At 38.6% G+C, this 23,932-nt stretch overlaps 3 protein-coding genes across 4 annotated transcripts in view; 2 read left to right on the forward strand and 1 right to left on the reverse strand.

The window, feature by feature from the left end:
- The window catches only part of LOC107560482 (lethal(3)malignant brain tumor-like protein 3), a 66,875-nt gene extending 65,453 nt beyond the window's left edge, over window positions 1-1,422 (reverse strand). Inside the window, exon 1 of the mRNA XM_016244667.1 lies at window positions 929-1,422. Within this exon, the coding sequence (XP_016100153.1) occupies window positions 929-1,012 (84 nt within the window). The 5' untranslated portion in view covers window positions 1,013-1,422. The remainder of the gene's footprint in view (window positions 1-928) is intronic.
- Window positions 1,015-10,135, forward strand: tmem244 (transmembrane protein 244). 2 transcript variants are annotated; one of them, XM_016244694.1, is made up of 6 exons: window positions 1,015-1,828; window positions 2,881-2,966; window positions 4,649-4,725; window positions 5,566-5,691; window positions 7,597-7,641; window positions 9,805-10,135. In XM_016244694.1, exons 1-6 carry the CDS (start codon window positions 1,655-1,657, stop codon window positions 9,900-9,902), a joined length of 606 nt encoding a protein of 201 aa, XP_016100180.1. In that variant the 5' UTR covers window positions 1,015-1,654; the 3' UTR covers window positions 9,903-10,135. The 2 variants fall into 2 exon arrangements, with proteins under 2 accessions (XP_016100180.1, XP_016100181.1); XM_016244695.1 differs by lacking the exon at window positions 1,015-1,828 and adding an exon at window positions 1,835-2,601 and having other exon boundaries at window positions 9,805-10,134.
- A 6,629-nt stretch (window positions 10,136-16,764) lies between these two features.
- Window positions 16,765-23,932, forward strand: part of LOC107560483 (rho GTPase-activating protein 18-like) — a 38,193-nt gene continuing 31,025 nt past the window's right edge. The window contains exon 1 of the mRNA XM_016244668.1: window positions 16,765-16,959. Coding sequence (XP_016100154.1) covers window positions 16,850-16,959 — 110 coding nt within the window. The 5' untranslated portion in view covers window positions 16,765-16,849. The remainder of the gene's footprint in view (window positions 16,960-23,932) is intronic.

Raw genomic sequence — 23,932 nt, forward strand, 5'->3', positions numbered from 1 at the left:
TTGATACATTATATAATTAAACAAAGTTCATTTTCTCATCAAATATTTGAAATATCCGTGCATGCTTTACTTTTCTATGTGAAGTACAATATTTTGACATCTATTTGAATAACAGTTTTTTTTAAACTAATGCTTTAGGTCAAATCTGAAGGCGACGATTGTGATGATGATCAAATATAATGCATGTTAATTTCCCACCACTGGTTTTTCTGTGAAGCGCGTTTTCTGCGTTTATTTCCAGGTTTGTGTGCATTTCTTGCGTGCAGCTCTATTGCATTAAATAGTTTCCACTGAATGAGGAGCAATGATTCAGCTCGACGGCGACAGTGCAGTATTATTATCTCGCCCTAAACATCGACGACATATTTCAGACGGCACAGTAGCTATCGCATATTAAAACACTTTTCTTTAATGTGTTTTAAAGGCAGTTTCTCAAAATGGCGGAGCAGGAATTATATTCACTATATAACTGAAAGACACAGGCCTGGCGAATCGCGGCAGTATTGCTGATCAATGACATTTAAAGTGCAGGATTGAGCCGACCGCGCGAGACGGGTTCTGTTTGGCACGAGCGGTTCCTGCCGTCTCCGGCACTGCTGCTCTGCATTATTCCACACACACAGAGAAAGCTATGCTTTATTCCTGCCATCAGCCGCACATGCACACTTTGCTCCTGTCTATCGACTGCGTCTGTTCTGAGTGTCATGCATTCGCGTTATTCTTGATTGCATACTCTCTTCCTGCTGCTCGTATTATTGATGACACGTCCAGGCGTTTTCTACTTTAAATCTAACTTTCATTCTTATTCCTAAGCATTACACCTCCCGTGAAAGTCTGAGACGGCGCATAAAGGTTTATCAAAGAGTATGAAATGCTACACGAGCAGTTTATTCTAGCGTGCGATTGTTTTAATTAGTCTGTTTCTTACCCAAATTCTCCCACGAGTACTGAGCAATTGGCCAGGCGGCTCCAGTGCGCATGCGCACAGCCGTGGCGCTTCACACTCGCCCATCCTGACAATATCGAAAGTTTTGCGCTGAAACAATTGCGACGGATCTCGACGCTGTCGCTGACGCTCCCCGCGCCGCCCGCGGCTCTCCTAACGCGCGGAGCATCGCCATTGCTGTTGTGTTGCTAAAAATACATTCCTGCGTGCGACCCATGCTCGCCAAATGTACAGAAGCGTCTCAGTAAATACAAACGAGCGAACTCTCGAGTTCTGACGGTGGTTTTACTGGAGAAATGTGACGCAAACAAACGCTGTGAAGGCTAACAGCACGAGCCTATCTGTGCAAACGACAAAATAACCCTGAACCGTACAGAAATGGTCGGATTTGCGCAGCGCAACACTGTATCATGCAGCAGGCTACCGCTACATAATAACACACTGGACAACACTAGATACTATTCAACTAAAACGCACTGAATTATAGCCTACTATACTAAGTTCAGGCTTAGAGCGCGTGGGTTTCTGTGAGCCTTCGTCTCTTGAAAGCCTGTTTAGCTGTTCAGTGCACTTTGCTTGTGTAAATGAATGCACCTCGTAGACCTAAACACAGACATTCATCTGATTTCTTTGGATAAAACACTAAATGACAAACAAGCATAAAACATGGCATTTGGTTAGCCAACCAAGCAGTCTAGAGCTGTATTTATGCATTTTTTTTATTATGCGATTTGTGCCACAGTTTGGAGTTGCATGCCTGCAGCCGGTGGTTTTGGTTATAGTTTTAATTTGGCCACTTGCAAGGACTCGGCGTCATGCTATAACATAAAGAATTCATGTTGCAAATTGAGTTTAAAAGCCAAAGAGATTTTCAAGGCAGAGGCGAGCCCTTAATATACGTTTCTGCAGTACCAAGTCCTCGTATCAGGTTCAGCGCCGGACCTGTCTGCAGTTAGTGTAGCTCTGCATATTAGTTTGAAGCCGGTCAACTGATCTTATTTTAGCTGTGTCTCTTATCACTTCAGATGTCTGTTCTATTCGACCGTGAGTGCCCTGCGAAGTGAACATCACAGGATATCAGCCGTGACTCCAGTTTGAAGGGAGTGCATGTTCATTCAAAGGGCAATTTCAACACAAGCATGTTTATTTTAGTTTAAAAATAAAAAAGTATCCAAGAGATGCTTCCTATCAGGAATGACCCGCATGTGATTTCAAACAAGTGCGGGCCTGAGTCGTGTGCATGGTCTTACCCGTGTGTTGCAGTTGGTGCACAGTGTTAATCTGAAATCTGCACCATTTCTAAAATGTTAGAAGTGCTATAGAACAGAAACCAATCTTGATGTGGCTAATGTGAGGTATTCTAGCACAGCCTTACTTAACCAGGAGTATTTTTAGTGTGTGTGGGTAATTAGTTAGTGTAGCCCGGGCCTGGAGGTGGGCTTTGTCCTGCCCAGATTTACAGAAGCGTTGCTAATCTTATTAAGAGCAGCCATGACAGATGCACTGATTCAGTCTTATGCTACCTGCGAGAGCGCCCATCAAAGTATCGCTGGCCATTCATGTTGTTGGACTACTGCTGCCGGTGCTGTGGGACCACGCTGATCAAACGCCATGGCCAACAACTGCCCCTCAACAGCAAGCTCCATGACACCTGGGTAAAGTCTGACTATCTCTGGTGCAGCAGATCTGATCCTGAAGGATCCACTGTGTCCCTGTAGCAGTAGCTATGTTTCTATAGGCCTTGCTTTCAGTGAATTGTAATGCAAGACTGAAGCTTTTCTGTGAAGGAGTGACTAAATAACCGAAACCATGTGCAGGAATAACTCAGGCCTCTATGCCGATAGAACACGTTTGATTAATAATACTAACACTACTAGAACTAGAGATGTTTCCCAGAAGCACTGAGCGTGGCTGTGTTGTGTGCTTGTCGTCAGGCTGTTCTTCAGAACCTGTTGATGTGTATGCTGTGCTTCTACTCTCTCTACTATATTGTGGTCAGTCTCTGCATCGGCATTCTCAGGTGAGATTCTCCACGTTGAGCAGCATAACTTCCTCTCTCTCTCTCTCTCTCTCTCTCTCTCTCTCTGTCTGTGTTTCTGTGTGCGTCTGCCTCTTATGGGGTGACATGTCTATACTGACTGCCTGTAGTACAGAAAGAAAATAGTCTATGGCAGTATTTCTCAGCACGTGTAATATTAGTAATATCTTTATATGCATTCACAAAATGATCAGTTCTCCTGTTCAACCCAAGAACAGTTTATCATGTTATTGATTAGAATATTGTTGGGCCTATGCAGGGTTTTTTTTTCTTTGAATGTACGAGCAACGATTTTGGAAACTGTGTTGGGTTCAGTGTTATTTTAGCATAACTGAGAGGCTGTTAAATATATATATATATATATAGATACGAGTCAAATCCAATACGCAACGCAAACTGATCTCGCTCTGCTACAGTGAATATCATGCTTATGCTAAATTTGTGTAGATGGCAAAATTTAGGATCCAGATTTTTCATTATACATCAAGTAGTAACCCAACCAGGGTTATTATAGTTCAATAAAACTAAAACTGAAACTAAAACCATTAAAAAAAAATTCATTATAAAATAAATAAATAAAATAAACGTTAACTGAAACCAAATATAAAATATTTTTATTTCAGCTACTTTCCAAAGCAATATTTCTTGCTTTAATTTAATTTAAATGTACTACAATAACTAAAACTGAAATAAAAATAAATAAAAACTATATAGACATATTTATAAAAAATACTAAAAATGACAAAAACACAACAAAATTACTAAAACTTTAACTAAAATTAAAATTAACTAAAATTATAAAAATAAAAACAGTTTCAAAACAAAGTTATATATATATGTATATATGTATAGACACATGCACTGTTATTTTAGCATAACTGAGAGTACATATATATATATATAACATTATTAATTTAAATTTTAGTTAAAGTTTTAGTAATTTTGTTGTGTTTTTATCATTTTTAATATTTTTCTTAATAGATATGTCTATAGTTTTAGTAATTTTTATTTCAGTTTTAGTTATTGTAGTACATTTAAATTACGTTAAATTAAGTTAAGAAATATTGCTTTGGAAAGTAGCTGAAATAAAAATATTTTATATTTGATTTCAGTTAATGTTTATTTTATAATGAATTTTTTTTGAATGGTTTTAGTTTCAGTTTTAGTTTTATTGAACTATAATAACCCTGGTTGGGTTACTACTTGATGTATAATGAAAAATCTGGATCCTAAATTTTGCCATCTACACAAATTTAGCATAAGCATGATATTCACTGAAGTAGAGCGGGATCAGTTTGCGTTGCGTATTGGATTTAACTCTAATTCACCATGCGTTTTTCAACCTGATCTCATAAGAAAATGCAACTGTTTTATGAGGTATGAATTCGTGCAATGTGATTTGTACAAAAAAAGTAAGCATGAAGCTCCACCCCTGAACCTAACTGTTAGTGCGGCTTAAGAAAATCGTATGAAAACATACGAATGGGATTAAATTAATTTATTCAAATTAGCCACAATTGTTTTTTTTTATCTTCAATAAACTTTATTGCAATTATAAAGACGATTAACATGATAGCAGCATCACATTCTTGATTTGAAGAACTAAAAGCAGAAATAGTTCAAGCTGTGTGAGTGTGTATTTGTTGTTTGTTTGCTGATATCAGGGTGGAGGAGGTGGACAGCTTGTTAGCGCCTTTTGACTACACCACTCAACCATCATGGCAAAGTCCCAAATATTTAGGTAGGCTGGCTTCAATACTCTGTGTTGTGTAAAGCTGCATTCACCTAAATACCGGCTCAAGATTTTCACTTATAGTGGTACAAACTTTGGATTATGTATTCTTATCACAACATTGCTATGGTCTGCAGTTATGGGCTGATTATAGGCTGATGCTGATTGTTGATATCAAGAGAGCATGAGATATATATATATATATATATATATATATATGTATATGTGTGACTCTGGAGCACAAAAGCAGTGTTAAGTCGCTGGGGGATATTTGTAGCAATAGCCAACAATACATTGTATGGGTCACAATTATACATTTCTCTTTTATACCAAAAATCATTAGGATATTAAGTAAAGATCATGTTCCATGAAGATATTTTGTACATTTCCTACTGTAAATATATCAAAACTTAATTTTTGATTAGTAATATGCATTGCTAAGAACTTCATTTGAACAACTTTAAAGATGATTTTCTCAATATTTTGATTTTTTTGCTCCCTCAGATTCCAGATTTTCAAATATTGTCCTATCCTAACAAACCATACATCAATGGAAATATTATTTAAACCGCTTTCAGATGATGCATAAATGTCAAATTAGAAAAATTGACCCTTATGACTGGTTTTGTGCGCCAGGGTCTCACACACACACACACACACACACACACACACACACATACATACACACATATATATATATTTATATAGTGTATATATATGGTAAAGCACACATGTTGGTGAAAGAGGGTAACACTTCAGCAATGCTTGATGATCTCAGAGAACATACTGACTGTGCAGTGCAATGATTAGAGAAGTTTTGATGCTACTAATCACACGTGTGTTGTGCAGTGAGTGTGATCTCCACAGAGGTGACGTATGTTCTGGGCGGCCTGATATTCGCGTGGATCGTGGAGGAGTGGGTGTGGGACTACGCTATCACTGTCACACTGCTGCACGTCGCTCTGACCGTAGCAGGTGGGAACATCTACATACAAGGGGAAGACTTGACATTAAACACATTTGGTCAAATCAGCTTGATCAGTTATCCATCTCTCATCCCAGAGTTTGTGAAAGACAAGCAAAAATCATATTTACCCTAGTGAAAAAAAAATATGCTATTTGAAATGCATTTATTTTGTGCTAAGTATACTAAAGATGCATTTATGTGCTTATTAAAAATACCCTGCGGTTGTACTTTTGGTATACTAAACTCGTATACTTAAAGTCTGCTAAATTGGAACAACTAATTTTGTACTTGATGCACTTTAATTGTGCGGAAGTAGCACTAAAGATATACTGAAGTTTATTTGATTTTGCTAAAGTGGAACTAGTGCAAGTACACTTTAAATGTCTTGCATTTAAAGACTGATATTATACAGAGAGCATACAATCCTCATCAATAGTGACGTTAAAACACATTTTAGGCATAATGTTAAGAAATGTGCAATAAAGAAATACTCCAATTATAATTTTATATCAGTAATTCTTAAGTGATATGTCAATAAATGTTAATGGATTTGAAGTATACATAGTATGAAATGAATGTATAAAAAAATCAATTGTGGCATATGTTTTTTTTTTTTTTACTAGGGTACAGAAATGTCCTTGCAATGGACGACTGTGGGCCAATAAATCTTACTTATAATACAGTTGCATATAATGATGCGAGTTATTATGAGCCATAAAGTGTTTAGCCTCTTCTATATGGATGGACTTCTGGTAATTCATTACCAATGTAATGGCCTTCATGCTCCTTTCTGGTGTCCTTGTGGTGTGTATCATCCAAGTTACCATGTTTACTGGCTTTACTTGGTCACGATAGTCACAGCTGTCATAACCGACACAGTCAGCCAATGAAGGCTCAGGTGTGTTGAACTCCAAGAAATAGTTGAATTCACAAAGAAGCAAAAGTCACCGTTTTCTCTTGTGGTTCCTTTGACATTAAAAATGTTTCTCTTTGGATTAAGAGTGAACAATCCCTGAACATATGAGATCAGTATGATAGATAAACGTGATGTAGTACTGTCATAAGTACATCAGAGCATTGAGAGCCACAGACTCTATTGAATAACATCCATTAGTGGAAAACATCTTCACCCACACAACACTGCTGACAGCCTCAGGCTACTGCAAAACATCAGCCGGTTTGTTTCACTTCCGGCTCCTTTTGTGAACCGAGTTTACCCATACTGGGGCGTTTGAATGAATTAGATTAGTGAATGCACAGAATTATGCAAGTTGCAGTTCCGGAAAATGACATAATGCTTAGTAAGTACGTAAGTTTAACGAGAGGGTTGCTCACCAACAAGGCCGATATAATGAATCGTGCCACTGACCCGTTCTTAAATTCTGTAAAAAGCTGGAAGTATTAGGTTCATGTTGTTGTGAGTCTGCAGTCAGGCGACACTCTTCACCAAAGCACACTTACTGCGAGTAGAAAACGTGAGGCGCTAAAGAACAGTGCGACGCTATATCTGAATAACAATTAAAACATACAGCACTGTAAATGGAAAACAAGGTGGACTTGATTAAATGGATTGCTGAGCTGTGATTGTCATAACAGGCAAAAATGTCAATAAAAATACATTGGCTTCTACAGACATTTATTTGTCTATTCAGTGCATTCAGTTGCATGGCATAATAATGTAGGCAAATGTCTTTGAATGATCGATAGATGATTGATAGATGTGATTCATTGGGTCATTTATTATATCTACTTCATTTAATCTATTGACAGTCCTAGATATTGTCATTGCATGTACTTACAGTATTTGCATTGATGATATGCATGTGTTTGTGATGAATGTTTTGTAAAATTGTATATTTGAAAGTACAGGAGGGCTGCTTTTGAACCTGTTTTCACTGTGACTCTGGTTTCAGTTATGGCTGATTTTCCCTCGACAGAGCACTGGTGGATTGCTCTCGGTAAGTTCTCTCTTTTGGATAAGCTTTCAGTTTTGGCAGCGAAACAGACATAATTTTAGCCTCTTTCATATAGTTTAGCATCACAGAATACACAGGAAACAAATAATTCCCAACAATAGAGAATATGAAGCTGATGTCACGCCGGATAGCAGCTCTTTTAATAATGTCACTGATTAAACTATCACTAAATAAAATAGTAGTAATGAACGGAATTCTGCAAAACTACACTGAAATCGTCAAATTATCATGCAGTGCAATAAAATAGCATCTCTTCCTTGCAGATGATACTATGAAGAATGTGAATATTTAATTTTCAAGGCAAAAACAAAAAAGGCAAGCAGGTATCTGTGTTAATTCCAGTATCATTAGCGGCATGCAACGCGGCGGGACGTAGCTTCACATTCTCTGTTCACTGCGGAGTCTGTCCTCTTTTCACCATAAAAGGTTATGGGTCAAGTTGATGTCACATATCAATGGCAGTTATGATAGCATGTGAATGCACCACTAGTGCCGCTCAGTTGTCTGTGGTTGAATTGCTTATAAGTCTGGGGTGTCCAAACCCGTTCCTGGAAGGCCTCTGTCCTGCAGAGATTAGCTCCAACCCCAATTAAACGCAAAACACAAAAAATTCCAAGATATTCGTAAAAATGTTCCTAAGTGCAATTCTTGAAAAATTCTCAAGTTCTCATATATGTTCTTAAGAACAACTTGTAGAAAATGGCATCTTTATCTGATTAAATAATGAAAAACGCTTCAAGGCATATCTTTTTGCGCTGCCTGCAGATTACCGTAATAATCATAAGCAGCGCACACACTGTTTTCGTTTTCGTCTCAGCTGCTTGTTTTTAATGCGCCATGGTTACTTTTAAAGAGCTCGTCTCAGGATGCACTGATCTAGGCAATCAAGATGGGCACATTCATACGCGCTGAATACTGCCAAAGATTATGTCGTATTTATAGGCTAAAACTAAAAAGAGTCTCCCTATCGGACTTGATTTTTTTGTCGAGTTGTTGCTGATTTTCGAATTCAGCATGAAGTAGTGTCACACAAAATCATGACAGATCACTGTTTACATTGCCAGTCACTGGTTTGTGTCACTTCAGAAAACCTGTGCACAGTCTAATGTTATATTGCAATACTTAATTACGACAATTAATTTGAAATAACCCAATAGATTTCTACTAAATCTGCCTTACCTTTGACAAGACAAGTCTGAGGCTATCTTAACTTTAAGAAGTTATTTATGATGATTTTTAAGAAGATTTAAGAGCTAAACTCTGCAGGATACTGGCCCTCCAGGAGCAGGATTGGACACCCCTGTTAAAGGGTTAGTTCACCCCAAAATGAAAATTAGGCTGCGTTTTACTCACCCCCGAGGCATCCTAGGTGTATATGACTTACTTCTTTCAGACGAATCCAGTCGGAGTTATATTAAAAATGGTCTTTGATCTTTCAAGCTGTTTAATGCAGCTCAGCGGGTGTTGCATGCATCAGTCCGAAAGAACTTTAAGATTATTACGTTTTGAATATGGATATTTTTCTTACAATAACGCATCGATTCGCTACAGGAGGCATTTGTTCACCCCCGGAGCCGTGTGAGACACTTTTTTATGGATGGGCACTTTTTATTTAACTTCTTTTGGACTGATGCATGCAACACCCGCTGAGCTGCATTAAACAGCTTGAAAGATCAAAGACCATTTTTAATATAACTCCGACTGGATTCGTCTGAAAGAAGAAAGTCATATACACCTAGGATTCCTCGGGGGTGAGTAAAACGCAGCCTAATTTAAATTTTTGGGTGAAGTAACCCTTTAAAGGTCAAAGTTCAATGGACACGCGACCTAGGTATATAAGCCCTGTTGACATAACCAGGCAGCATATCCTGGTTACTAGCTCCTGCTCAGGACCAGCTTAAACCAGCTCATAACCAGATAAGGTCCAGCTTAAACCAGCAGCCATGCTTCAAAACATACCTAACCAGGATATGCTGTTTTTTTCAACAGGGCCTTTTCTGATCATTTTTGTCACTAATTTAGACTGATTTTTTTAAATCAGTGCAATAAAATGAAATCAGGGCACTCATCTGATGCTGAACATATGCTCAGTGCATCACAATCTGTAATGAAATGCTGACGGTACGCGTGTCTCGTCTCCTGCAGGCTCTGGGTTGTTGATGATGATCTTTGGCGGGCAGCTCCTGGCTTACAGACTCTTCAGAAGTAATTCTGTGCATCCTGCAGACCTTCAGAATTTCTGACACGCGGTGGAACACGTACAGGGATGAATTTTCTCAGTTTTATATTTCTTTTTTTACATCATAGGTAGTTTGAAATGGTTTTGTTATTCCTAAACAATATTTTGTTGTGAAACTCTCTGCTCATGCTGATAAAATAATTCCAGTAAATCATGTTATTTTGCTGACCTTTTGTGACGTCCTATGGTGAAATTTTGACTCGGATGCAAATATGATTGTCTGTGATTACATGCAAATTTACATTTAGTCGGGGAAGTCGTGGCCATATACATGGTTAGAGAGTCGGACTCGTAATCCAAAGGCTGTGGGTTTGAGTCTCGTACCGGCAGGGATTGTAGGGGGGGGGAGGGAATGTACAGCGCTCTCTCCCACCTTCATTTTCTCAGTTTTATATTTCTTTTTTTACATCATAGGTAGTTTGAAATGGTTTTGTTATTCCTAAACAATATTTTGTTGTGAAACTCTCTGCTCATGCTGATAAAATAATTCCAGTAAATCATGTTATTTTGCTGACCTTTTGTGACGTCCTATGGTGAAATTTTGACTCGGATGCAAATATGATTGTCTGTGATTACATGCAAATTTACATTTACATTCAGCAATGCCTTATTTGTCAAATTATTCGGATTACACGCTTTTTTTCCTCATGTGTTTGGTGCACTCTGTTATGATTTTGGCCATATGAGACAAATTTTGTGAATCTTAAAAGATCCTCCTATCATAGGCCAAAATCTGTAGTGTTTGCTTGCTAGTGTGACATGTTTGCCGACAGCTGATTAATGACCATTGCAATTGCATTTTACCTTATGAGGCGCAGTCCTGTAGTGTAGCTTCATTTACGACGACTGTCACATCAAGAAGAGTCTTGTCTGTCGTACGGTCTGACATTACTGACAGCTGAGATCCCACAGTGTGACACGGCTAAAAGCTGGGATCACGTTCGTCATAAATGGCTGCCCACTGCTCCGGGTGTGTGTTCACTGCTGTGTGTGTGTGTGCACTTTGGATGGGATAAATGCAGAGCACAAATTCCGAGTATGGGTCACCATACTTGGTCACATGTCACGTCACTGTCACGTCACTTTACATTCAGCAATGCCTTATTTGTCAAATTATTCGGATTAGACACTTTTTTTTCCGCATGTGTTTGGTGCACTCTGTTATGATTTTGGCCATATGAGACAAATTTTGTGAATCTTAAAAGATCCTCCTATCATAGGCCAAAATCTGTAGTGTTTGCTTGCTAGTGTGACATGTTTGCCGACAGCTGATTAATGACCATTGCAATTGCATTTTACCTTATGAGGCGCAGTCCTGTAGTGTAGCTTCATTTACGACGACTGTCACATCAAGAAGAGTCTTGTCTGTCGTACGGTCTGACATTACTGACAGCTGAGATCCCACAGTGTGACACGGCTAAAAGCTGGGATCACGTTCGTACAGTCTTGGGTAGTAACATGTAAGATTGCATGTAATCTGGGTTACGTAATCAGATTCCAAAAATTAAGCTCTTGCAATTAGATTATATTACATTCTAAAATGCTCATAAATCAGGTTACAGTTACTTGTTTATGGATTACGTGATTACATATTATTCACACAATGGCAGTAAGTTTTTCATAATTTATTGATTCTCTTTTAATTTTTCCTTTCTAAAAATCCTACTGTCTTTTATACCGTTTAGCACTGAATATATTCACAGTATAGAATGCATGTAAATAACCTTGTGATCCATGCAGTGAAAAACATGATGTATGAAGCAAATAATTATGAATTGCATTATTGATTATGAATGGTAAGTTTAAAAGACGTTAGGTAAAAGGTAACCTAAAAAACTAATCTCAAAAGTAGGCTACCTAAAATGAATAACCTAAATTATGTTATTACAGTTTTTTAATCAGCAATTGATTACAATCTGTAAGTAATCTACCCAGCTCTGCTGACTAGCAACAATCATAAAGCACTAATATAAACCTTTATTTTTAAAATTGTTGTAATATTGTTGTGTTCCATAAAACCGAACCCTAACATCATTTTGACCCTTTCTACAGCATGACAGTTAAAAATCTAAATATTTTCTCTATTATATTATTTTGCCAAATCATAGTGTTGACTGTGTTCCTCAGTCTCAACCATCAACCCCGTTACCAAATGAAGAAAAATTATCAAACAAATAATTAGCCATGATTTGTGGCAAATATTAGTTTATCAATAACTACAAACATTTGCAGTGATAGCTTCATTCATTCAAAGATTAGCTGCAAGCATTATCTTTTATTGGACCTGTAGCTGTTATCTTTAGGTACATCTTTTAGAGTAAATCTCAGAAACAATGCCTGAGACATACTTCATTTCAAAGTTATTTTCACGAGACAAGAATAATGACACATTATAACTGTCACAGTGCAAAACATCGACGGGCAATGAACCCGTATCGTTTCTCTCTTGATTTTGTGCTGAAATGTGACCTGGGCGTGTTTTAGAAGAGGAACTATAGATGCAGTGCAGTTATAATCCTGAACAGCTGCGGTCCTCTAATCGGTTTGGATTAAGTGCATCAAGTATTATTACCAATTCCTCAGGAACACGCCACCGTCGCACGCTAGATCGGTTGAAAGCGTGTCCATTTTCTGGTTGATTCGTGTGTGCATGTATAAACACATGAGCAGCTCTTTCAGATACAGGGCTTCTGATATGCTTAATACATTTAAGCAGTCATAAAATGACAGATTCAGCACAAACATGACAATAAGTGCATAAGCACAGCAGTCCTGCGTCAGGTTTTCCCGGAGGCGTCCTGTGTCTCCGGGTTCTCTCCTGGTGTCAAAATTTCATGAATGATTTAATGAGATGATGCACAGGAGGAGAGGAGCGTGTTGTGCAGTGAGGGATGCACTGCTGTGGATGCAGGGCTCAAACGCGCCTCTGACCCGGGCCGAGGTCATGGTGACCAAACTGGTGTGTTACCTGCAGCTCTGGTAAGTGCTCTTCTCCATGAGGCCGCTGAGATCGTTTAGATAATGAGATGTCATGGTCCTGTTCGTACAGTGGACCAAAAGAGACACTTTGTATAGTTGTGTCATGCTTAAAAACCTTATTGTATTAGACGAAGTGTGTCAAATGCTGTGGGATGTTTTCTTTTGGCTAGCTGGCGATTCACCGTGTTCACACAGGTGTAGAGAACCGCATTGACTAGCAACATCATCCAATAACTAACCACAATACTGACTGTCTTCATCTTAAACACTACATCTGTCATTTGTAGCAAACTTGTGAAGGGCGTCTGTGCATCTCTTTCCTATCGATGACACTTGTTTTGAAATTTTGTTAGATGCTGCAAGGACATTCAGACCAATTTAAATACGACTCAAGTGTCCAGATGCTTAAGTTGTCTAAATGTTACTGAATCCTTCTTTTTCTTCACAGTCGTGCAGTTTTAAACCGCAACTACAACTCGAAGCTTAATTTATTTGATGATGCTAATGGGAATGCGATGTGTGATAATTACAAGATGGTATTTTTTGTAGATAAAGTGTGAAAGACGCACCACTATAGTTTAGGGACCAGTTCTCACTAAGTTGCTTATAGCATGCATATTACTAGCATATTGGCTGCTTATTAGTACTTAGAAAGCACATATTGATGCCTTATTCTGCATGAGAATATTTTAGATATTAATTATTAATAAGCAGGAAATTAAGAGTTCACTGAGGGGGGAAAAAAAATCCTAGTTAATAGTGAATATGTGTTCCCAAATGTAAAGTGTTACCGGCACTTCTTATAAAAAAAAATCAAGAACGGTCTGAAAGCGCAAGAACGTAGCATGTGTTGAGCGGCTCGGGCAGAAGCAGTCAGTGACACCTCTGTTATGAACAGATAACATTTCACTCTATTCTTCAGATGGCCTGTATCCATTTCACCCTGAGAAATGAGAAGCGCTGTGTGGGTGAGCAGAGCAGAGAGAGATGTCTTTGCATGCAAGTTATTAAATATTGCATGCAAGTTTGAGCAGCACTGTCCTGTTTTTCATTTTCATCCGCCTACCTTGTGAATTTAAATGGAGACTTGTATGAGATGTGTTGTATCTGGTAGATGACCTTTCACTCTTCTGTGATGTTGTGTAACTGGTTGTTAGTGTCTGTGTCAGGGAAACACTGGTCCTGCATTGACAGCAGTTTACACAAGCAGGGTTGTTTTTCACTAACAATGCAATCATTATTAAATCAAATGATTGACATTTAATCCATTACAAATATATATTTTAAACTAACTCAGTGTAGTTACCAGAAATGTGTTGTGGCAAACTGATCATGCAACCTTGTCACAACATAATATTGTTCCCTCTATTAAAAGAAATAAGAGTGTTCCATAAAATTGTGACAGACAGGAAGTGAAATCATTTGGAGCGTTTCACCAAATCATCTTATTACATTTTCACTATTCAGTAGTGTTGACTGCATTCATTAAAAGGGACAGTTCACCCAAAAATGATCCTCTTGATCCAAACCTGTGTGAGTTACTTTCTTCTGCTAAACACAAAAGGAGATATTTTGAAGAATGCAGAAAAAATACTATGGAAGTCAATGGCTACCGTCAATTGTTTTGGTTACCAACATTCTTCAAAACATCTTCCTTTGTATTCAGCAGAAAAGAGAAACTCATACAGGTTTGCAACAAGTGGATGGTGCATAAATAATTTCATTTTCATTTTTGGGAGAACCCTTTAACCCAGGGGTGCCCAAACTCGGTCCTGGAGGGCCGGTGTCCTGCAGAGTTTAGCTCCAACCCTAATGAAACACACCTGAACCAGCTAATCAAGCTCTTATAGGCATACTAGAAACTTCCAGTCAGGTGTGTTGAGGCAAGTTGGAGCTAAACTCTGCAGGACACCGGCCCTCCAGGACCGAGTTTGGGCACCCCTGCTTTAACCCTCCTTAGAGACATCTCTAGGGCCAATTTGATCTTTTTCACTTTTTTTATTCTTCATTTTATTGTCTTCCTCAAGAGGGCGCTTACCGGTCTTCAAGCTGAATCTCCCGGATAGGGCAGCATTATATCTCAGACTCAGGATATTTTCTAAAATTACCGAGACAGTGGACTGGAGACTGTAAGGATGTTTCAAAAGTGGGACAGCATGTTTTGACTCATGTGGGACAGTCAAATATACTGTTATTCTACTGATAAAATGTACATTAAGAAAGTTAAATGCCATACATTCAGAAAAGAATCAGCCCCCTTTAAAATAATCACATTTTGTTGCTTTGCAGCCTGAAATGAAGGCAGAAACAGTTTGTTTTATCCAGCTGCTTATTTCTGTCATTACAGTTTGCTTAACACATGCATGTTCCATATTCTTACCATGTGCAGAGTATAGGAGTTTAATAACAGTTTTAAAGACATCCCAAAGTTTAAATCTTTTTAAAGATCATTTATAAAATTGTTTTGCTATCTTTATAAAGTCCAGTTTTACATTTTTGACTTCATTAAATGGTTATTATTGTTGCTGCCAGAAATCTGAAATTGTAATAAATTATTTTAAGTAGTATATGATTTCAGTGTAATATTTAACATTCCACATGTGAACATAGGCTACATGTTTTCTAGACAATCTGATGAAGACAGCAAACACTCTGTAGGCCTACTAATGAATTAACCAGAAAACATTACAAACATGTAACCAGGAGTGTTAAATATGAAGTTTGCTTTGTAAAAATTTAACTATTTCTAACCCAAAACACAGTGTCCCAGATTTGAGCACGAGCTGTCCCACATTAGACAATCCACACATTCTTAAAGCTTTTGACACAAGGAGCACTAATATGTGTGGCATTTCCACTTTAATAACAATATCTGAAAAGTTTCTTCGGATTTAATGAGGGAACATCTTAGAGATGTCATAATGATATAATATTTGTATTGGCTTCATATGGAAATATGATACACAAGTCAAAATTGCAAAAAGTGTCCCACATTACCCGAATCCACCCCATATGTTAAAGGGTTATTACTTGAAAATAATGAAATCAAACAAATCAGGATTGGAGTTATTTACACATGTATTTAAACAGGTCAAAAATGTTTGTTAACGTCGCAAAAATTGCAAACCTCTTTTAAAGCAGATGTTCAATAAAACATAATCCTTGGAAAGTTTCCAGCTCCATTTTGTGTATCCTCTTTTTGGAAAGTCCCTATAGACCTCAGTCAGGGTAATACCATATTTCATTTTTGACAGGGATGAAAACGAGGCTTGGAGGGACTGAAGTACAGTATGTTTAACAGTATTTAACAACATACCTGTAACGGGGCTGATGAGACGTGAGACGTGCGGATCCATGTGCGAGCTTTATTAAAACAGAAGAGGTCAGAAACACAGGCAGGGTCGAACAATGGCAAACAGGTATAATGAGGGCAAGAGAGAGAGGGTGAACACACGCAGATGTGAGTCTGAGCACTAGATGGCAGATCTGAACCTCACCATGCCTCATCAGCTCAAACCTGTCTTTAGTTCTGTTTTAAAACTCTTTTCCACCGCCCCGCTGCATTCTCTGAATTGAATTATATTTTATTTATTTAGTAATTTAGCAGTAAGTAATTTAGCATTTAGTCATTCATATAATTATAATATTATAATTATATTATTATGTATATTAATTACTTTAGGTAGGTTGCCTAGCAACCTTTCTGGAGCGTCGGGTTACGTGACGTTATTAATATTCATGAAGCAAGCCTTTACCACAAGTACGCCATCACACAGCGTCTGCATTTCAGCCAATCAGCAAGACTCTTTAGGTGAGCGTGATTAATATTCATGAGCCGACTCTTTGCATTGGTCGCCTGCCGCCCGGAGGCGGAGCGCTGTGGCTGATTATACACGCTGTTAAGGGAGAGTCAGTGGAGCGGCAGTTCTTCCGAAGTTACGCCGAGACCTCCATAACAATGTTGCGCTCGAGATGAGTCGCCAGCAGGACGAGCAGGGTGTCGTGTTAACCGCTTACACCAGCAACAGCGAGGCCTTGCCAGCGATCAGCTGTAAAGAGCAAACGGAGTTTCTCGGAGCGAGGTGAGGATCGCATTTATTTATTACTAAGAGCAGAGTGCACTATTTATGGCAACTGTATCCTAGGGCTGTGTCTCGAAACCTAGTGAGCTGCCTAGCTAGACCGCAGCACGGGCGTCACGTGTTCGGCTCAGAGGACTGCTGTGTTTGCTCGGCATGGGATTCATCAGATGGACAGCTCTTCTGTTGATCAGTTGAAGTTACTAACTTAACCTAATAATGCTGTGTTCAGGCTGTTCTGGATGTAGTAGTGATGGTTGAATAGTGTTTAGCATGTGGGTGGTCAGATGTAGTTACTAGTTTGTCTTTTGAGGGAGCTTGTACTATTAGAGAGCATGTATATTGTCTGTAAACCAGATCCTGTCGCTGCCACTATGAGCTTTTTTTGTGTTTTAAAGGGATAGTTCACCCAAAAATGAAAATGACCCCATGATTTACTCACCCTCACGCCATCCTAGGTGTATGTGACTTTATTCTTTCAGACAAATCCAATTGGAGTTATATTTAAAAGCGTCTTGGCTCTTCCAAGCTTTATAATGGCAGTGAATGGGTGTTATTTTTCAACAGTCCAAAAGACGTCAAATAAAGTGCATCCATCCATCATAAAAAAAGTGCCTCCGGGGGGTGAATAAAGGCCTCCTGAAGCGAATCAATGCGTTTTTGTAAGAAAACTATATTTAAAACTTTATAAACCGTAATTTCTAGCTTGCGCGTTCGTTCAGGCAGATGAAGTAGGTGTATTGTAAGGTCCGGTGAGAAGTGACGAATGAGGAAGCGCAGAGGAGAGAGCGTAACAAAACACCGGTCACGAATTAGAAGTACGAAGCGAAGATTTGTAAAGAAGAATGTCGGAGGATTTTGATATAAGCCGAGAGGAGACTGGTTTTCCTTTGCTAAAGTAAGCAAAAGCACCGGACCTTACACTCATAGATATGTGTATGCTTGCGCTACGCCTACGTCATCCGCCAGAACGGTGTTCTATTGTGAACGCGCGCACAACAGTTAGCAGAAGCTAAAGATGACTGTTTATACATTTTTTAAAAATTGATATTTTTCTTATAAAAACGCATTGATTCGCTACTTTTTATGATGGATGGATGCGCTTTATTGGACTTCTTTTGGACTATTGAAAAATAACACCCATTCACTGCCATTATAAAGCCTGGAAGAGCCAGGACATTTTTTAATATAACTTTGACTGGATTCGTATGAAAGAAGAAAGTCACATACACCTAGGATGGCTTGAGGGTGAGTAAACTATGGGGTAATTTAAATTTTTGGGTGAACTATCCCTTTAAGTAGCGACACACTGATATACCAGTATTTGGCTTTATTGAGACTATAACTTGCTACATTTAAACCTACTACAACCCTTCAGTTATCAGTCCAGCGGATCTTTAACTATCAGACTAAAACCACCAGATATACATAATATGGTTTGTCAGCGGCTGATGCAGTACAACTGAATTGCAATGTGTGATATTCATGAAATTTGCTTGGTCGAGAACAAAAAGAAGAAAGTTTCAGTTTTCCCTAATCCCTGTTCTAAACAAAGTCTGAAACTTTATATTAAGAGCACTTCCTGTGTTTAATGCCTCTTTATGATGAATCACTTGATGTATTCCTCATTAGTAAGCCACTTTGGATAAAAGTGTCTGCTTGAATGCGTAAATGTAAATAAATAAAAATTCACTTGAAAACAAAACGTATCTGTCATTATGAATTTTGAGCTAACATACTCAGGATTATATGTTAAGTGCTATTAAAGGGATAGTTCACCCAAAAATGAAAATGTGATGTTTATCTGCTTACCCCCGGGGCATCCAAGATGTAGGTGACTTTGTTTCTTCAGTAGAACACAAACGAAGATTTTGAACTCAAACCGTTGCAGGCTGTCAGTCATATAATGGAAGTGGATGGGAATCACGGCTTTGAGAGTCAAAAAAACATACACAAACAAAACCAAATTAAACCCTGCGGCTCGAGACGATACATTGATGTGTAAAGACACGAAACAATCGGTCTGTGCAAGAAACACTGCAATGTCACGTGTGCGTGACGCGTGTACGTGCTCTGGCATAGTAGACATAGATATATATTCCCGCGGCCCATATAAACAGTCACTAATGAGGCATCTATGTATATATATCTATGTCTACTATGCCAGAGCACGTACATGCGTCACGCACCGGATGTTGGACATTGCGGTGTATAAGAGGTAAAAACCGATATAAATACTGTTTAGTTTCTTGCACAGACCGATCGTTTCGTGTCTTTACACATCAATGTATCGTCATGAGCTGCAGGGCTTAATTTGGTTTTGTTTGTGTATGTTTTTTTGACTCTCAAAGGCGTGATTCCCATCCACTTCCATTATATGACTGACAGACTGCAACGGTTTGAGTTAAAAATCTTCGTTTGTGTTCTACTGAAGAAACAAAGTCACCTACATCTTGGATGCCCCGGGTTAAGCAGATAAACATCACATTGTCATTTTTGGGTGAACTATCCCTTTAAGATGCCTGTTTAGTAGCTACAAAACCAAAATATAAAGCTGTGTAAAATTAATCCTGGAGTTTATTAACTTAAATTCTAACTGGTATCTCGAATGTTAGGGTGTACAGTGTTCATTGACTCGAAATCAGCATGAAGTTCGTAATCTAGTACGGGATGTCACTGATGTAGCCATTTGCATCATATTTGAACAGCTTGGATGACAGATGATGTTCTTTATGTACTGGCTTCAGAAACGCCTGTATCAGCCGGTCACTAGATTTAACACAAACTATCTGAACAGACAAAGTGTCTGTGCTGCTGGTGTTGGTCGTGCAGTGCTAGCGGATGCTGGCTGTTATTTGTGTTCTCAGACGGAGCGCAGGTGTCTTCCTCGTTCAGCAGCTGCGAGCAGAAGTCCCTCGTGGATTCTGCCGGCCGGAGTGCTTGAGGACAAGGTTCCTGAGTGTGTGTGTGTGTGTGTGTGTCTTAGTTTAAGTGTTTGTGGGTCTGCTCTGCCAACTGGCCTGCTTGCTCTAGCATCTGTGTTTTGCTGGTTGTTTGCAGACAGAGCGGTCGTTCAGATTTAGCATGACAGAACTACACAAACGCACGTTTAAACAAGACACTTCTATATTTGAAGATTTCTAGATCTAACGCTGGACTTTTTGGGTGAATCCCACAAAGAAGTGTCTATGTCATAGTTCAGCTCAAAATCAAAGGAAAAATTATATTTTGCCTGCCTATTTCTGTGTGGTGACATGCATTATTGCCGTCATGATGATTTCCCCGCCTGACGTTTATTGCTGTAAAGCATCCTCCGTGATATATTTAGCACATTGCTGGGCAGTTGTCAGTGAGTGTCTGTGGGTTACTCAGTGCAGTAACCCAGAAATCCCTTTTATTTTCCTGTGTTACGCTGCAGAAACGGTCGTGAAACGCATGCCTGTGGCACTGCTCTCACAGACACAGCATGTGTCAAACAGGCCCCTAATGATGATGCCGCACGCTACATGAATACGTGTTTTGCATTATGGCAATGAGAATTGTGTACTTAACAGTCTTGTGAAGTAGGCGTCTGCTTGTTTATGCAAAATATGATGATATTTGATGTTTGTATTTTGTTTTTGGGAGTGATATATACCCCAGCTGTAACCGTGAGTGTTTTTGTGAGATTCTCTCTTTACATTAAGGCCACTGGACGAGAACGGCCACACCACACTGCGCTGAAACTCACAGGTATCACCCATCGTTAGCCAGTCTTATGTTCAAGTTGCAGGACAGTAGCCCCCTAAGAATATCACACATTTTTTCTTTCATGTTTTAATTTTGATAGTAAACTGTTCTGTTCTGTTGTGCAGAACATTGTATGCCAGAAAATAGAAAGGATTTGTTAAATTTTCATTTGATTACATTGTGAAAGATGAGTTACATTGTTACTGTTTTAAGCCTTCATTTGATCACCACTGTTAATAAATTTGAATTGCATCATAAACCCAGAAAAATTAAAACAAACAAAACAACACAGAATTTCTGAAAAAATAAAACATTCCATATGACCCTATTATTGCATATATATATATATATAAGTTCAAGTTTTATTCATTTAATTGATTAGACATTTAATTAAACCATTAAACTGAATCCAGTAAAATTAAAAGGGAAAACAGAATTTAGAAAGGAAATTGTGATTTCATAGGGCCTTAGAATTATTATTTAAGAATGAACTTAAAGAATGCACAAAGTGGTGTAGATGAGATTCACTCTAAAAAAAATTAAGCCAGCACAACAAAAAAAATCTTAGTACTAATTTCCCCTAGCTTTTTCTTGTTCACTCAGCTTTTGTCAAAAAACAGTTATACTGACTGAAAAGAAGCGGTCAGTCATACAAAAAATGTTTAGTTGAGTTAACTCAAGATTATTAGTTTTCTAGAGATGTGCAACGATTAACAAGTTGTGCTAACTCAACATTTTTTGTCTGTAGATCTCAAAATACCTGAAGTTGACTGAACAAAAAAATGCTACTGGAAATTGGTACTAAGAAATATGTTGCAACTGAAAACTGCAATAACAGTGTCCAACAATATTAATAAAACATTTATTCAAAAGAGCAATTTTTTTAAGACAATGTTTTCAAACATTTGCCAGTTTAAGGCAATTAAACAGGCGAGTATACCCATAATTACAATACATTTCTCTTAAAGGACAAGTCTAAACTGCCCAAAAATGCATGGCCTAATGGTTAGAGAGTCAGACTTATAACCCAAAGGTCGGAGGTTTGAGTCTCTGTACTGGCAGGGATTGTAGGTGGGGGAGTGAATAACCAGCGCTCCCTTCCAATACCCTTGAGCAAGGCCCCCCCCCCCCCCCACCCCAAAACAAATGGCTGCTTACTGGATTACAAAAAGATTTAAAAGTTACATTTTAGGCTGGTCTGCCTCAGCAGTTTACCAGCAATGTCGTCAATGTCAAAATGATTGAGATGGCCAATCAAAGCAAAATCAAAATCAAATTTGACCTAGGCCTATCCCCCCCCAATGTTCAAGACATGGTTACAGCCTTGCTTAAAGGGATATTTCACCCAAAATTGATAATTCCCTCATTTATTCCCTTATGTCTCAAACTCATATTTATCTTAAAAGTTTTGAAACCCTTTTACTTTTCATTTTATGGATGTAAACATATCAGTCTATGAAAATATCTTTGTAGAAGAAAGGCAGTCATATGAGCAGAGTAAATGATGATACATTTTCATTTTTGGGTAAACTCTCCCTATAAATATTGCTCACATGAAACACAATTTCATATATTGCACTAACCTGCATCAATACATAGACAGAACTGCTATCATCATCATATAAAAATCCTGTAATTCCAAAGTGATTCAACACTGCAACATTGAAATTAAACACTGCAGTTAAACCGTTTTACAAAACGCTGCCACTAAATATGAGACATGACTAAACAGTAGCATGTACATGAGGAACACAAACTTTTAAAATATGAAGGATGGTCTATAAAATAGAAGTATCTGCCCTTTTATCTGCAAAACACTCAAATGTGATTATGATATTTCCCTAGACTTCATTCAGACTGTTAAACCACAAAAAGACTTATTACTGAAAAAAGGTTTAGATACACAATGTATCCTGCTGTGAGTACATTAACCATGATTCAGGAATATATTGTCATATTGACAGCTAGTGGTTGAAATGGGTACTGCAGTCCAAACTCAAAATACTGGAGAGAGTTGTTTCTCCGTCTTCCTCCTCCTCAGACTCGATGCTCGTGCGGGTTGCCAGATTGAGAGCACGCAACAGGAACGAGCACAACTGACAGTGGAAGGCGACGAGTTCATTTATCCTCGCTTTAATTAGAGCCTGACCGATATGTTATTTTTGGGATATACCGATATTAGGGAGTAAAAATCGATATCGATATATATCGGCCGATATCCTTTGTGTATATTATAGTACAGTACCAGTCAAAAGTTTGGACACGTTCCCATTCGTGTGTCCCATTACTAGAATACAGTATATGCATAAACAGAATACATATACATAAACACATTTTTTACAATGATCACTCAAATGTGGTGATCAAACACTTATAATGACGTGACAGAGATACATAATGGAGGCAGGGCATTTAACAATTTAACAGTAAACTTTATTATCCAAAATGAGTCTGACATCAGTGCACTGAACAATAAAGTTGAAGTTTATTTCACTTCGGAACATTCATTCACGGATTTGCGCTACTGTCTTCACACACAGACGAAACTTACTAGAGAAGCGTGAAGTGTGACATAATATACCTCTGTAAATAAATACAATATAAATTCACATCTCGCGCGCTTTAATGCCCTTTGATTGTAACATGTACGTTCCCTTGGAACTGGAATCATGGCGGAATTTCATGTTAAGTCCACTTTGCAGGGCGCTAGCGGTCGAATAAGACAACGCTTGAATGCTGCTGCCTGAACAAGAGACCTCCTTACTGAAGTGAGAGTGTTGGCTGGTGTCACTGTCTCGCGAACGTGCCGGCAGATCTCCACCAAATTCGGGGGATCCCTTCAGCTCGAGGAGCCCTCTCGAACGCCACCGTCCACGCGTCGGTAGCCCCCGGGATTGTTTGATCGTTCGGCGCCGGACCGCGAATTTAACCACCCGTAACTCCCGAACCCCGGGGGCTATCGACGCGGGGGTGCTCTCATTCGAAAGCGGGCCTCTAGACGTACACTCGATTCACGTTCGAGAGGGTTCCTCGAGCTGAAGGGATCCCCCGAATTTGTTGCTGTTTCGCAGCGCCGTTATGGAGATATAGCCGTTCAAAGTTTCAATGGTTTTCTATAGACTTAAGCTTTAAAGCGTTTCATCCAGGTCGCCAGTAGCAAACAATGGAGCTCTGCTGGACAAACTAAGTAATTACACCATTCCAAGCATTTATCTGCGTTATATGTTCTAAAAAAAAAATTCATATC

Source organism: Sinocyclocheilus grahami, unplaced genomic scaffold (genome assembly GCF_001515645.1).
Source record: "Sinocyclocheilus grahami isolate Dianchi unplaced genomic scaffold, SAMN03320097.WGS_v1.1 scaffold730.1, whole genome shotgun sequence".
NCBI lineage: Eukaryota > Metazoa > Chordata > Actinopteri > Cypriniformes > Cyprinidae > Sinocyclocheilus > Sinocyclocheilus grahami.